This window comes from Sander lucioperca, chromosome 10 (assembly GCF_008315115.2).
Source record: "Sander lucioperca isolate FBNREF2018 chromosome 10, SLUC_FBN_1.2, whole genome shotgun sequence".
Lineage (NCBI taxonomy): Eukaryota > Metazoa > Chordata > Actinopteri > Perciformes > Percidae > Sander > Sander lucioperca.
In genome coordinates, this window is record NC_050182.1 from 37,155,555 (window position 1) to 37,170,075 (window position 14,521).

The 14,521-nt window shown below is 41.5% G+C and overlaps 1 protein-coding gene across 1 annotated transcript; it reads left to right on the top strand.

The window, feature by feature from the left end:
- Positions 1–1,918: 1,918 nt before the first annotated feature.
- On the top strand, positions 1,919–2,730 carry LOC116035336 (hepcidin-like). The gene is made up of 3 exons (XM_031278366.2): positions 1,919–2,107; positions 2,212–2,289; positions 2,468–2,730. The coding sequence occupies exons 1-3, from the start codon at positions 2,021–2,023 to the stop codon at positions 2,561–2,563; spliced, it is 261 nt and encodes an 86-aa protein (XP_031134226.1). The 5' UTR covers positions 1,919–2,020; the 3' UTR covers positions 2,564–2,730.
- The last annotated feature ends 11,791 nt before the right edge of the window (positions 2,731–14,521 follow it).

Sequence of the window (14,521 nt, forward strand, 5' to 3'; positions counted from 1 at the left end):
GATGTTGTGGTCACATGACACAAGCACACAGGCCAGCAGGGTTTTCAGTAAATGAGAGGGAGTGAAGTCGGGGAAATAGATTTTTGCACAAGATACTGGGTATGATAACAAGTAAAATATAAATACAAAAGAAAGGTTAAGGTACTTTTTTCAAACAAAATGTGCTCTCCATAATTGGATATAATAAAACAGATTGAATCGTAGTTCAAGGTGATGCTTCCCTGTCATATTGTAGCAGGTCTGGCTGCCACCATGGGTCACCCTACGCATACGATTCACAAACAACAGGACTTATTTTACGGCTGCTGACACATTTGTAACATAAATTCACACCCTTTCTGACCGTACGTCTCTGGTTGCCCGGCATCTCTTGCGCACAGTCCAGTTGCTCAGAGTTTTTAACACAATAAAAAAAAATATATATATATCTCACAGAGCAGCTTCCTTCTGTCTGTGGTGTGTGGCCGTCATCTGAAGGTCCAGCACAACACTGCTTATAAAGGGGGAATGTAATTAGACAACAAGCTCCAGCTGTGTCAATGAACACACCTGGCAGGCTCTGCTCTCGTTAGCCATGCCCACACCTGTCTCAGCTGCAGCTGATTGCAGACCATGCTCACCTGCACACATATTAAAAAATAGGTATTAAAAAATGAATGCTAATCATCTGTATATTGCAGCAGATGTGGAGCCCTTCATGGAAATGTTTGTTGACACTCACGTGATCATTTAAACCATTTACTCAGATCAGAAGTTTTTTTGGGGGGGCATTTCTGCCTTTATTGGACAGGAAAGCTGAGATATGAAAGGGGAGAGAGAGGGGGGAAGACATCCAGGAAAAACGTCACAGGCGGACTCGAAACCTGGACCTCCTGCGTCGAGCAATAAACCTCTGTATATGTGCGCCCGCTCTACCAACTGAGCTAACCGGCCACAGGTCAGAAGGGTTTTCAGTAAATGGGACAGAGTTACTGTACATGAAGAAAGGGCTTTTGGCTATTGCACAAGATATTTGGACGGACTGAAGCACCTAGAAATGAAAATGACCCCTGACTGTATCAGTGTTAACTTCACACTGATTACTTTGTTTGTTTTTTGAATATGTTTTTACACTGACAATCTTAAAAAGAAAAAAATAATGCAAATATAATAATAGTTGGGTGTTTTTCTGGACAATTCTGAAAATTAATATACTTGTAATTACATTCATGTCAGAGTGTTTAAAATGTATTATATATGACATTGATCTATGAACAATCGGTAACAAATACCAAGACATCAGGATAACTATTGCAATAAGGTTCAATAAGGGAAAAAAAGCTTTTACAAAATCAACTTTCATTATATATGCCATCTTCAAGTTCAGGTTCAAGTTCAAGTTCAATACTTTGCCATGTCAACACAGTTGATTGGTGCCAATCAGGTTAGAAAAGGCAATACATACACAGGAACATACAGTACATAAAAGACAATCACATAGACAATCATTCAAACCAGTAAAAAACTGTGAAGACCTTGTGTTATTGCAACTTCCCATAAAGTGTCTTGTGCAGTCTATAAAGTGCATTTGAATAAGATGCATTTAGTACAGGTTTACTCTGCAAGGTGCCTGAGCATTAAGGAGCCTAATAGTGGCAGGGTAAGTACTGTTGCAAAAGTGGGATGTTTTGCCCCTGAGACTTTGAACTCTCTTTCTCTCAGTGTGTTCTTTCTGTAGAAAATAAAGGTTCATGATAGATTTCATATTGTCACACTGGGCCCTGACTGTTACATTAACCTTAACCCTCCCATTCCTCTGGACTTTCCTCCAACCATTCCCAGCATCATTCAGGGAGTGATGCAAGCCCATTCCTGGAGCCATGTCAGTGCTGCCAGTGATGGAGCAACAGTGACTTAAGTGAGTATAAATATCAAGTTTTACACACTCAGCCATCACAAAGGGGAATCACTCAAAGAGCTGACAGAGACACCAAAAGGTCTGAAGAAGTCTACTTGATTGAACAATTTGAACCATCCTAAGATGAAGACATTCAGTGTTGCAGTTGCAGTGGCCGTCGTGCTCACCTTTATTTGTATTCAGGAGATCTCTGCTGTCCCAGTCACTGAAGTAAGAACCTGACTTAAAATCATTTCATTCACTTATTAGCTATAAATGTTTTGTCAAAATGCTAAAATGTGGTTCTACTGTAAATGTGCACAACTCCTCAACAGGTGCAAGAGCTGGAGGAACCAATGGGCATTGAGAATCCGGCTGCTGAACATGAGGAGACATCAGTGGACTCATGGAAGGTACGTTCAGCTAACTGAATGGATTTGGCCCACTACATTGAGCTAATTTAAATGGAAGTGAATGTGTGTTTTCCCTACAAAGTTCCCTGATGCTCTCTATAGAAGGAGAGAGAATAGACAGAGTGAGTGATGACGCTGGAGATGAACACATTGCTCATGTCTTTTGTCTTTCACACAGATGCCGTATAACAACAGACACAAACGTGGCTTTGATTGTCGTGTTTGCTGCGGCTGCTGCACCCCCGGTGTCTGCGGATTGTGTTGCAGTTTCTGAGGATTCCTGCTCCAACAACTACTGTCAAATTCTGATGTTTCTAAACTTCATCATGCTGTAGTTAATGTGCATGTACTCAGTGGTGTGACTGCATCGTCCACTGGTTTTGCTAAATATCTGATACTGCTGTGGATTTTCACAATAAAGTTTAATGTCACTATATGAAATTGTGTCAAAGTGTTTTAATTAGAAATAGTACTTTTTCACAGAAGACATTTTATCACAGTAGGAAAAGCACCGGTGGAGACAATAACATTAATTATGATGGCAGAATTCCATTTAGCTGCTTCAGTTTCAGGGTCCTGGTACTGTGCACGCTGGCTCACTGTCACGGCTTACTGGGACACCTGGACAGAACTGAGCTGTCTTTAATGTCAGCAGTAACACCAAGTCAAAATGTCTGCTGTGAAAAAAGGTCTTTGGTGGAAGAAGTTGAAAAAATGTCATTGTATTATATTTTTACCTTTACAAAATGTTGCAGCTGTGTTTAAAAGGAGACTGTACGCCATTCAAATGAAAAATAACGTCTGTTTAAAACAACACTGATGCACGCAGTGCCAGGGGGGAGGTTTGTGCACTATAGTGAAGTGTGTAAAAGAACTAAATGGACAATTATTCTGTTAACATGACGATGCACATCTTACACCTAAGATAGGCTTAGATATGTACACAGGGTTTGGATTATTAAAGCTGAGGTAATCTAAGACATTTTAAATGAACTCAAATACAGAATGTTTTAGTTACGAGAAACATGTAAATGAGTGGATGCAAGCTTAATTTTTTAATTTCAGTTTCTTTGACTGATTTGATAAAAGCTTCACTAGAACAAGTACTCAATCAGACCAACAGCTCCAGGTCACAGTGAAGGTACATTGTAATAATTGGTTGTATTATTAAAAGATAAGGTGATGATTCCTCTTAATATGAAAACAAACAGATGTGGATCCATTCATGGTTCTATTTGTTGACACTGATGTTGTGGTCACATGACACAAGCACACAGGCCAGCAGGGTTTTCAGTAAATGAGAGGGAGTGAAGTCGGGGAAATAGATTTTGCACAAGATACTGTGTTTTGAAAGACTGAAGTTATACTGAGAATTTGATTACACTTTACTTGAAGGTATCTACAAGTCATAAATGTTTATGGCATAACGCTTCTTTTAGTAAGTGTCATTCGTTTTTTGTCATGACAAGTTATGGATAGGGTTAGAGTTAGGGTTAGGGTTCATGTGTCAGGACTGTGTCATGACAGTGTTATGTGTTCATGACAGTGTCATGTCACTCTTGTGTAGATACCTTCAAGTAATGTGTTACCGAGAATTCAAATGGCCTCTGCTTTTATTAGAGAAAACAACAGGTTGTAATTTGGGTATGACAACAAGTAAAATATAAATAAAAAAGAAAGGTTAAGGTACTTTTTTTAAACAAAATGTGCTCTCCATAATTGGATATAATGAAACAGATTGAATCGTAGTTCAAGGTGATGCTTCCCTGTCATATTGTAGCAGGTCTGGCTGCCACCGTGGGTCACCCTACGCATACGATTCACAAACAACAGGACTTATTTTACGGCTGCAGACACATTTGTAACATTAATTCACACCCTTTCTGACCGTACGTCTCTGGTTGCCCGGCATCTCTCGTGTACAGTCCAGTTGCTCAGAGTTTTTAACACACTTCAAAAACAACAATATCTCACAGAGCAGCTTCCTTCTGTCTGTGGTGTGTGGCCGTCATCTGAAGGTCCAGCACAACACTGCTTATAAAGGGGGAATGTAATTAGACAACAAGCTCCAGCTGTGTCAATGAACACACCTGGCAGGCTCTGCTCTCGTTAGCCATGCCCACACCTGTCTCAGCTGCAGCTGATTGCAGACCATGCTCACCTGCACACATATTAAAAAATAGGTATTAAAAAATGAATGCTAATCATCTGTATATTGCAGCAGATGTGGAGCCCTTCATGGAAATGTTTGTTGACACTCACGTGATCATTTAAACCATTTACTCAGATCAGAAGTTTTTTTGGGGGGGCATTTCTGCCTTTATTGGACAGGAAAGCTGAGATATGAAAGGGGAGAGAGAGGGGGGAAGACATGCAGGAAAACCGTCACAGGCCAGACTCGAAACCTGGACCTCCTGCGTCGAGCAATAAACCTCTGTATATGTGCGCCCGTTCTACCAACTGAGCTAACCGGCCACAGGTCAGAAGGGTTTTCAGTAAATGGGACAGAGTTACTGTACATGAAGAAAGGGCTTTTGGTTATTGCACAAGATATTTGGACGGACTGAAGCACCTAGAAATGAAAATGACCCCTGACTGTATCAGTGTTAACTTCACACTGATTACTTTGTTTGTTTTTTGAATATGTTTTTACACTGACAATCTTAAAAAGAAAAAAATAATGCAAATATAATAATAGTTGGGTGTTTTTCTGGACAATTCTGAAAATTAATATACTTGTAATTACATTCATGTCAGAGTGTTTAAAATTTATTATATATGACATTGATCTATGAACAATCGGTAACAAATGCCAAGACATCAGGATAACTATTGCAATAACTTTCAATAAAGGAAAAAAAGCTTTTACAAAATCAACTTTCAGTATAGATGCTATCTTGCACTATGCTGAAGGAACATTCTTTCACATCTCTCCTAGGGAGTTTATATATTTTTTAAATAAATCTTATATAATTCACATTAGTGCACATAAGCACAGAGAACATTTTGCTGTCTTACTGTATTTTTTAAAAATGTGCAGCAAGTTCTTCAAGTATGAAACAGTGTGTTCTTTCTGTATAAAATAAAGGTTCATGCTAGATTTCATATTGTCACACTGGGCCCTAATCTTTACCTTTACCCTCCCGTTCCCATTCCTCTGGACTTTCCTCCAACCATTCCCAGCATCATTCAGGGAGTGATGCAAGCCCATTCCTGGATGCATGTCAGTGTTGCCAGTGATGGCGCAACAGTGACTTAACCTTTACAGTTTTTCTCAATTGTTTACACACAAATACTGGTACTTGAGACACAATGAGCACAACATGTAACTCATGCACCAACCCCCTGAACCAATTCTGCTAAACTACAAGCACAATTCCTGCTTTACACTCAAATTGCAGTTCTAAAACACACTTTTTTCAAAACACTACACACAATTCTCTGCATGCAAAAAAAAGGCCTAAGTTATTATGATGAATGGAGAAGAAGTGTTTTCCATTCATCATAGTGTTTTACACTGAGCACATCAGTGTTCAACTGGTTCTTATAAATGTCTGTTCATAGGATGGTTCGTGTGTGTCATTTGAAAACAAAATACCATTTTGAGAAGAAATAACATTGTTTAGAATGTAAAGTTTCATTTTGCAGGAGAATTGAGGGGTTTTGCCCATTGTGTGTGTGTTTTTTGATTTGTGTGTAGAGTTCTGAGAATATGAGGTATGCTTTCAGAAAATGAATTCAGAAAACAATCGAGAAAAACTGTAAACACTGTTTGTTGCTACCCCCCTTAATTTACTGTTTGTGGTCAAATTTGACCGGACAGTTTTAACTGCTCTTATTTTAACATAAATGCCAATAAAAATGACAACAAGTATTTTTAATAGAACATTCATTGTAAAAGAACCTTATTAGAATATTAACATCTACAACGTGTGTGTGTGTGTGTGTGTGTGTGTGTGTGTGTGTGTGTGTGTGTGTGTGTGTGTGTGTGTGTGTGCATGCATGTGTGTGCGAACACTGGTGGTTGACATACACAAGTGGCAACATGACAACATGAACTGTGTGTGTGTGTGTGTGTGTGTGTGTGTGTGTGTGTGTGTGTGTGTGTGTGTGTGTGTGTGAAAATTGGTGGTTCACATGCACAAGTGGCAACATGAAACACGAACTTTGTGTGTGTGTGTGTGTGTGTGTGTCTGTCTGTCTGTCTGTCTGTCTGTGGGTGTGTGTGTTTCTGTGTGTGCGTGCATGCATGTGTGTGCGAACACTGGTGGTTCACATGCACAAGTGGCAACATGACAACATGAACTGTGTGTGTGTGTGTGTGTGTGTGTGTGTGTGTGTGTGTGTGTGTGTGTGTGTGTGTGTGTGTGTGTGTGTGCGTGCATGCATGTGTGTGCGAACATTGGTGGTTCACATGAACAAGTGGCAACATGACAACATGAACTGTGTGTGTGTGTGTGTGTGTGTGTGTGTTTGTCTGTCTGTTTGTGGGTGTGTTTGTTTCTGTGTGTGGTTGGTGGCTCACATGCACAAGTGGCAACATGACAACATGAACTGACTACACTGACAACAAGTATGTGTGTGTGTGTGGGTGTGTGTGTGTGGGTGTACATGTGTGTATGTGTGTCTGTTTGTGTGTGTGTGTGTGTGTGTGGGTGTGTGTGTATGTGTTTCTGTGTGTGCGAACATTGGTGGTTCACATGCACAAATGGCAAATTGCAGTCATGGTGCAGTGTCCCTTGCAAATGGAAGTTTTGCACCTGTGAATGGGAAAAGGAACAGGGAAGTTGTAGGAGTGTGTGTATGGATATGTCTTTTATCTCCTGGATGAAAATTATACTCTTTTCCATTCATTTCCTATGGCGGTCATTTTTGACTGTAAACAAAAGAAGTGTGACTAAGTTGAATAAATCACTCAAAATTCAAAGAAAGTAGTCACAGTGAATGTTATGTGTTCAAATGCCTATTGTGAAGGATATCATAAGGTCTTGCGGCAATCTGATGATAAAATGCCATATTTATGGTACAGGGAATGTGTACATCAGTCATTTTTGACCGGTGTTAGAAGGTTAAGTGAGTATAAATATCAGCATGTTTTACACACTCAGCCATCACACAGAGGAACTCAAAGAGCTCACGAGAGTCAACTAAATCTTATAACACCTAATTGATCTACCCTCGAAAGAATTTACAACTAATGCGGGGTACACCCCACCAGAATCAAGCCAATTTTGGGCCTGATTCTCCCCTCAAGAAAATAGTCAGCAAATCCCTGAATTTATTTTGGTTCTAAAAAGTGTCTTATGTCTTTGCCTGACGTATTTTAAAAGTGGCAAATATTGAACAAGTTCGATATTTACAATCCAATATCCTGTTGTGAGTGTGGACCTCATGCAGACTGCCAGATTAAGATAAAACCATTACACATTACCTCCATGTCTGTGCTTTAATTGCGTACAATCAATAACACATAACGGTGATGATCAAGAAGTGTAATGGCCTTACACTCTGACAAATTGGGGGTAATGTACACTGTAACTCTAACACTTAATATCTGCTATGCAGGCCAAAATACTGAGGTGTTAAGGAAGTACTATCACTGGCCTCTCACAAACAACAGTTCCAGAGGCAACATCAATTTCCAAGGGTGATCTGCTGTCCAAGTGCTAAGCGGGCCCAGCTCAGCTCTGCTGTGCTCCGCCTGTTAGTGAAGGGAGGTATGGCATCTAGCCATGGTGGTATGCATGCTATTGTGTTACTTTCAGCATGGCTGGATCTCGCCTCACAATTATAATGACCACAAATGTCAAATAAGTGGTCTGGTGTTAACTCAGTGCAGAAATGATTAGGGAACACACACAGATAGACTTTGTGATAGAGTTATGAATGGTGAACAAACATACAGAGAGGTCAACATGCCATAAGTGTAACAAGCAGAGCAATGGCGAACCTGTGGTTGCTATTTAAACCTATGCGATTACAATTTTATTAACCACACACGCACACAAGTGCGTGTACACGTCGGAGCACACACAGTACACTAGCAGTCTGGAGCCTGGCGGACTCCTGCTCTGATCCCACCCTCATGCAGCCTAGCAGGGGGTTGAGCGCCATGCCAGGCCTGCCTCGCGCCCAGACGGATGCCCATTACACGCCCCCATACCAACAGAGCTGCTGCCAAACCACACAAGGAGATAGTAAATGAGAGCAGAGGGTTCTGTTCAGCTTCCTCACACACACACACACACACACACACACACACACACACACACACACACACACACACCATGTGGTTTATTTTATCTGACTCATACCCACATACACACACAAAACACAATGCAGGCAGGCAGGCAGGCATCAATTAGGGGCCTGTTCATCGGTAAACTACAGTAGCTCTATAAATCTTCAAGCTAGTGTTTTAAAGTGTACAAAGTACTTGAGTATAAAGCTAAAATATTCAAAGGATGCTACTGTTATTGAGAAGAATTGGAAGCTTTCATTTTCCTGAGATAGGTCAGCCACAAGATAAATCAGAAGGTGGACACATGAATCCACTTTTACTTTATCATTACTGAAAAAAGACAAAAACTACAGCTTTACGCAAGAAGCTGTGAGGCTATACTTAGGGACAGTGTTTATTTGCGCTAAATGCTAATGTCTGGATGCTAATATGCTCACAATAACAACATGCTGATATTAAGTAATTAAGGTATAATGATTAGCATGTTTCCTATCTAAAGAAATCCAGAGTGATTTTTCTGAACAACCCTGTGTTGTTTCAGCGGAACCCCCCCTGTGTTGGCACCCCCATTTCACCGATGGATGGGCTCCATTGTGAACTTTGAATGGTCTGAATGCAGCCGTAGTTTAGCATGACAGCATGCTAATTTTCGCTGAGTAGTTAGTGTTGGATTAAAGGTGACTCTATAGACTTATCAAAAGTTCAACCTGATGATGGCAGTAGATGAAAAGTCAGGAGATAACTTCATTACAATTCATCCTGAGGGGAAACATGAGTGTCTGTACCAAATTTAATGTCAGTTCTTCCAATAGTTGTCAAGACATTTTACTCAAAACCACAAATGTCAACTACACTCTGGCGCTAGAGGAAGTCAGGTCATAGGTGCCGATTTATGTTTTCCTCCGTGGGTGCTCACAGGCGCACGCCCTTTAAAAAAAAAACAGTTGGCAAAAAACGTTTGCATTTCAGAACCTTAGGAAATGGACAGCGGCCGACACCAACACACACACCTATTAACTCGATAATAAAGCTGTAAAGTAGGCTTTCAACTCAGGACAGTGCCACTTCTCACAAATACAGATAGGATTGGAGATGAGAAGTTTAACTGACAAGTAACCGCGATCAGCTTCGTGGATAGGATATGGAGCAGGGGACTGACAACGACATAACCAATCACACTATGACAGACACTCCACTTAGCACCAACTGCAATGTTTAATTTTAAATGAAAGTATCCTACTGGCAGTCTGGCACACGTGGGTGCTCAGTATTTTCCGTGGGTGCTCAAATATCGGGGCGTATGAGTCAGGTGATCACCAACGTCCTTAGGACACATTATCTGGGAACCATGAATGTCACGGAAACCCATCTATTAGTGACTGACATGGCCTTCCCTGCTGCCAGTATGGCTAAAAATTACAATTTTATGGTATTTTCTAGCAAAGTTTATTAGTTAACTTGACTCTATGGATGGTAAAATACAAAACATTTTACAGACCAGTTTCTCTTTAGTGAGTGATACCTTGCGAGTAATACGTTTTTTACGTGAATATCTAAAACTCTGGAATTGCTTTCTATTAATGGCCCCCTTGATTGGATCCAGAGGTCCACATTATGTACAATATTGCCTGTAATATCTCATTTGACTGCTATTGTTTCAGACTCTTAAACGACAGATTAGTCATCACTTTCTACAGTTAATCACTTAAACCAGCAACAGCAGAGAGCGGAGTGTGAACCAGAGGCTCCACCGCAGGTCACACTCCACAGCAAAGGCTGGGAGCCATTCACACACGCACGCGCACACGCATGCACACACACGCACACACACACACACACACACACACACACACACACACACACACACACACACACACACACACACACACACACACAAAATCAGGGCTGAGAACCACTGACATTAGGTCAAGACCTCCTCTACGACTGAGTTGATTAAACACGTTTCTACAACCCACACACTGCCCAATAAAATGTGTTGTGCTGAGGATGAGGACTGTGTTGCACACACTGGGAGCATCACTGGCTCCAGGCTTCCCAGAGAGCCCAGCTCAGCCAGGGAGACTGAGGTACAACACGCTGCTGCAGCGGCTCCACTTCCACCTCCTCGCTGTGCCTTGAGGGAGCAATCAACCTCGCTTCTTATAAGAAGGATAATGCCTGGTTGTACGTGTGTATATGTATGAATGAATATTTCCTCCACAGACCCTCCAAGTGGAGGCAAAGGTTGCTTCGGAACCATGGCGCTGCATAATCGAGTCTTGAATGAAGGCGGCGGGGGGAGATAAACATTCCTGGACAATGAGAGTCTCCTTTACCCCCTGCTGTGCTCATACCCACTTAAAATGTGCTTACCCATAATGCAACACTTGGCTCAAGTGAATAGCCCCCCTGGAACCAGTGCAGTGCCACTACAGAATAACACAGCCCCGCTCCTAGAAGCCACAAGTGTCAGCTATGGTTCAGATACAAGCCTTCTGGGCCCTTAGTGAGCACATTATATCCAATTCAACTGGTCTTAATATACTTTAATAAGACCTGTTTTTGATTAATTCTCCCTTGAAACCGGTAGTAACACGGCTACTAGGCACATATAAAAATTGAATGAATGGAGTAAGGCTGCCAGAGAGTCAGAAGGGGGAAAATAGAAATCCTTGTGGATTTGTCCTCACCAGCTGGCTCTTGAGCCCTATATAATGCCTGTGCCCATGGCTCTGAGAGCACCAGTATAGAGGAAATATTTGCCCAGCCTGTAATGTGTTTAAGGTGCGCAGTATGATTCAGTTCAGGTCATAAAGCCCGTGTGTGTCACATCCTGAGAGAGGAAGGACAGAGCTGCTCTGCTCTATATTCCCCGCAAGTGAACAGGGACAATGGCTTTGTGTTGTGTTTGGATCCCAATGTAAAAAAAGCAAGGCTTTTTAGAGCAATATGAGGTTAAATAAGCCCAAAATACTTACAGCACCCATAGGAAACATCACACTGGGTTGTTATAGAAATGCCTGTCTGTTCCATGTAGATGGTGATAAAAAAAAATCCTGTCCCCCCCGCTGCACCTGCGGTTATGAGGCCTAACCGCAGAAACACTACCACAGCAAGTGACCATAAATATTCCCCGATTTGTCAAATCAAGCACAGCATGGTGATATTAATGCGTAAGGTGAGCGTGAAGGACATTAATCTTTTGTACTTCCTGTTCAGCAGGTGAAGCAGATGTGGAGGGACTAAATAACTGGGATTGTACTTCCAGTACGGCTCAGGATCTATTTTTTCCAGTTTCCCGTTTCAAATGTCTTTGCAGAAAAGCAAATAACTGTCACAGACAATTAGCTTTTATTGAAGAACATATTTATTTTTGGGATTAACTTGTAGCCTAGCAACTCCAAATGAAGCCAGAAGAAGCCAGAGAGTTGACTTTGGATTGCATTTTTGCAATTAGGAGCGAGTTTAGTAATAAAAGTCCCCCATTAATGCCACCATTTAGCGGGCTTGTACACACCATGATGGCTCACATATGGCAAACTTGTTCAAAATATTAAGATCTGCTTATCCTTTGACACCACTATGTTCCTACTCATTGCTGTTACAGCCTCTGCCAAACACCATGGCTAACCCATACGAAGATTAATGATTCCAGATTTCCCTCAGCTCTAAGGGCAAGCGATGGCTCAGTATATAGTTATTAAAAACTGCAAATTATTACAACATTTATTATCCCGGGCAATCTCATTTGCCCCACTAATGTCATAACTTCCATTTCTGCCATCTGCATTGGAACGAATGTGTCACATGTGCCACAACTGCACACTCACAGTAAGTTAATATGTAGAGCAGAGGTCCCCTCCCTCAGCCTCGCACTGCATTGCGAGCAGTGGTGGGCAAGATACTCAGGAAGTGTAATACGTTCCTTTTGACTTATTACTCCTTAAAAAAGTAATGATATTACCTTAATTCTTACTTTGTATCAAAAGTAATTAGTTAACTCGCTCTGCGTGCACAAGGCGAGAGAGGAGAGGGACGCTGCTCTGCTCACAGTGACATGTTGCATGGCATCGATGTTCCCACCCAGACAAGCCTTTATACATTTTGTTTTTTTATTTTATTGTTTATTTATCAGGGACAATACCTATAACATTATCATAACCAGATGTGAAAGATGCAAGGTGTTAAGGACATCTAGCTTAGACGCTAATTTGCAGTCCTTGTCCCTGGTCAGGCTTTTACAAAAACAACAACACAACAAATCTTTAGGGCCCTATCTTGCAGGGGCAGTGCAGCGCAAAGCCCGACGCAAGCGTCTTTGCTAGTTTAAGACCGACGCAGTTGTCAATTTCCCGTCCAGCGCCTGCGTCATTTAAATAGCAAATGCACCTGCGCCCATCTTTGCGCCCATGGGCGTGCTGGTCTTACAGGGAGGTGTGTTCAGGTGCATTCTTGGCGTATTGCTATCTTGAGGCAGCGGAAAGTGATCGCACCATTGACCAACAAAAACCTGGTCTAAAGCCAATAGCGCAGCATTTCATTGTTTTTTTAACAGCAAATTAGTAAAATGTGCCTAGGCTCATGCACAGCTCGTGCACACTATGCTTGTTACACTTGCAAAACATTACAAATAAAAATATTATGGTGCAAATCTGCCATAATAGCAATGCGCCAAGGTACATACGCGGCTGGCTTTTAAAGGGAATGGGAGATGACACTCTGATTGGTTTATTGCATGTTACGCCCAAAACACACCTATGATTAATGAAGACACTAAGTACAACCCTTTTGAACCATGGGCCCGGTGCACGGAACCTTTTATTGCCGTCAAACTTGCAAAAGTGGATTCGTACACGCCCTAAACGCACCTGCGCCATGCGCTTCACGCTGTGCGCTTAGATCGTTAAAATAGGGCCCATAATCTATAAAACTTTCAAAAAATACAGAAAGAAAAAAAATACATAAAAGAGCTAAGAGACACCATTACTGCTCACATCTCTGTTGTTGTTTAAGCCATAATTTGGCTTTTGTGTTAAACACTTTTAGTTCTGTTTGGGATTTAAGTACCGTGGGTAAAGAATTCCATAAGTGTTCACCCTTTACTGACCTGAGGAGGTATTGACCAAAATTTGTTCTGCACATTGGGACTCTACAGTTCTGGTTAGCTACTCCTCTTGTCGTGGTCTGGCCATTATTTCTCCGTGTAATGAGTTTAGACACCGCGCCAGGGGCCAGCCCTTTCAAACACTATGCAAAATTTATAAAATTGTCAAAATTCGAAAGTATTCCATCCGTCATCTTCCATCCTTCGTTTCGCTTTTTGGCTCGTAGCCGATGTGACCTGACCTGCCGCGCGCTAAATTACAACAAGCTTACACGTCACGTCATCATATAAGAAGGCCTGCCTGGGACAATAAAAGCAAATCACATTCAGGTAACACAGCGTTACTTGGATTAATAACTGTAATAGAATTACTGTTTTTTTTATAATTTTATAATTCCGGAAAAGAAGTGCCCAACAATGTATTGTGAGGTACAATATAGTGTGTACAATAGATGCTCTTACGTGCCTTAATAACCGGCTTTGAAAACACAGATTGCTATCACTGATCTATACAGTAACAGTGTAGAGCCCACTGGGTCATTTCCTCCTAGTGGTTTCACTTGTTGTGCCTTTGAAGCAGGCTTTAATAATAGGACCCAACAGAAGTAATTAAAAACACTCTCTGTCAGATTAAAAGGGAGCTTCAGTCCCAGCCACCTAACCACATTCAGCACAAACAGTAAAACACACGCACACGCACAGAGGCATGCGTGCACACATACATACAGTTCACAGAAGTGGTTTACACAGAGAGGACCATTACTTCTGATGTGTGGATGACTGCTAACCCTCTTAACAACACTGGGAACACTATCAGTGTCCAGTTTCTCACAGCAGTAGTAAAAAAAAAAATGAAATGAGTGGATTGATGTCAAAGGGGAAAGGTG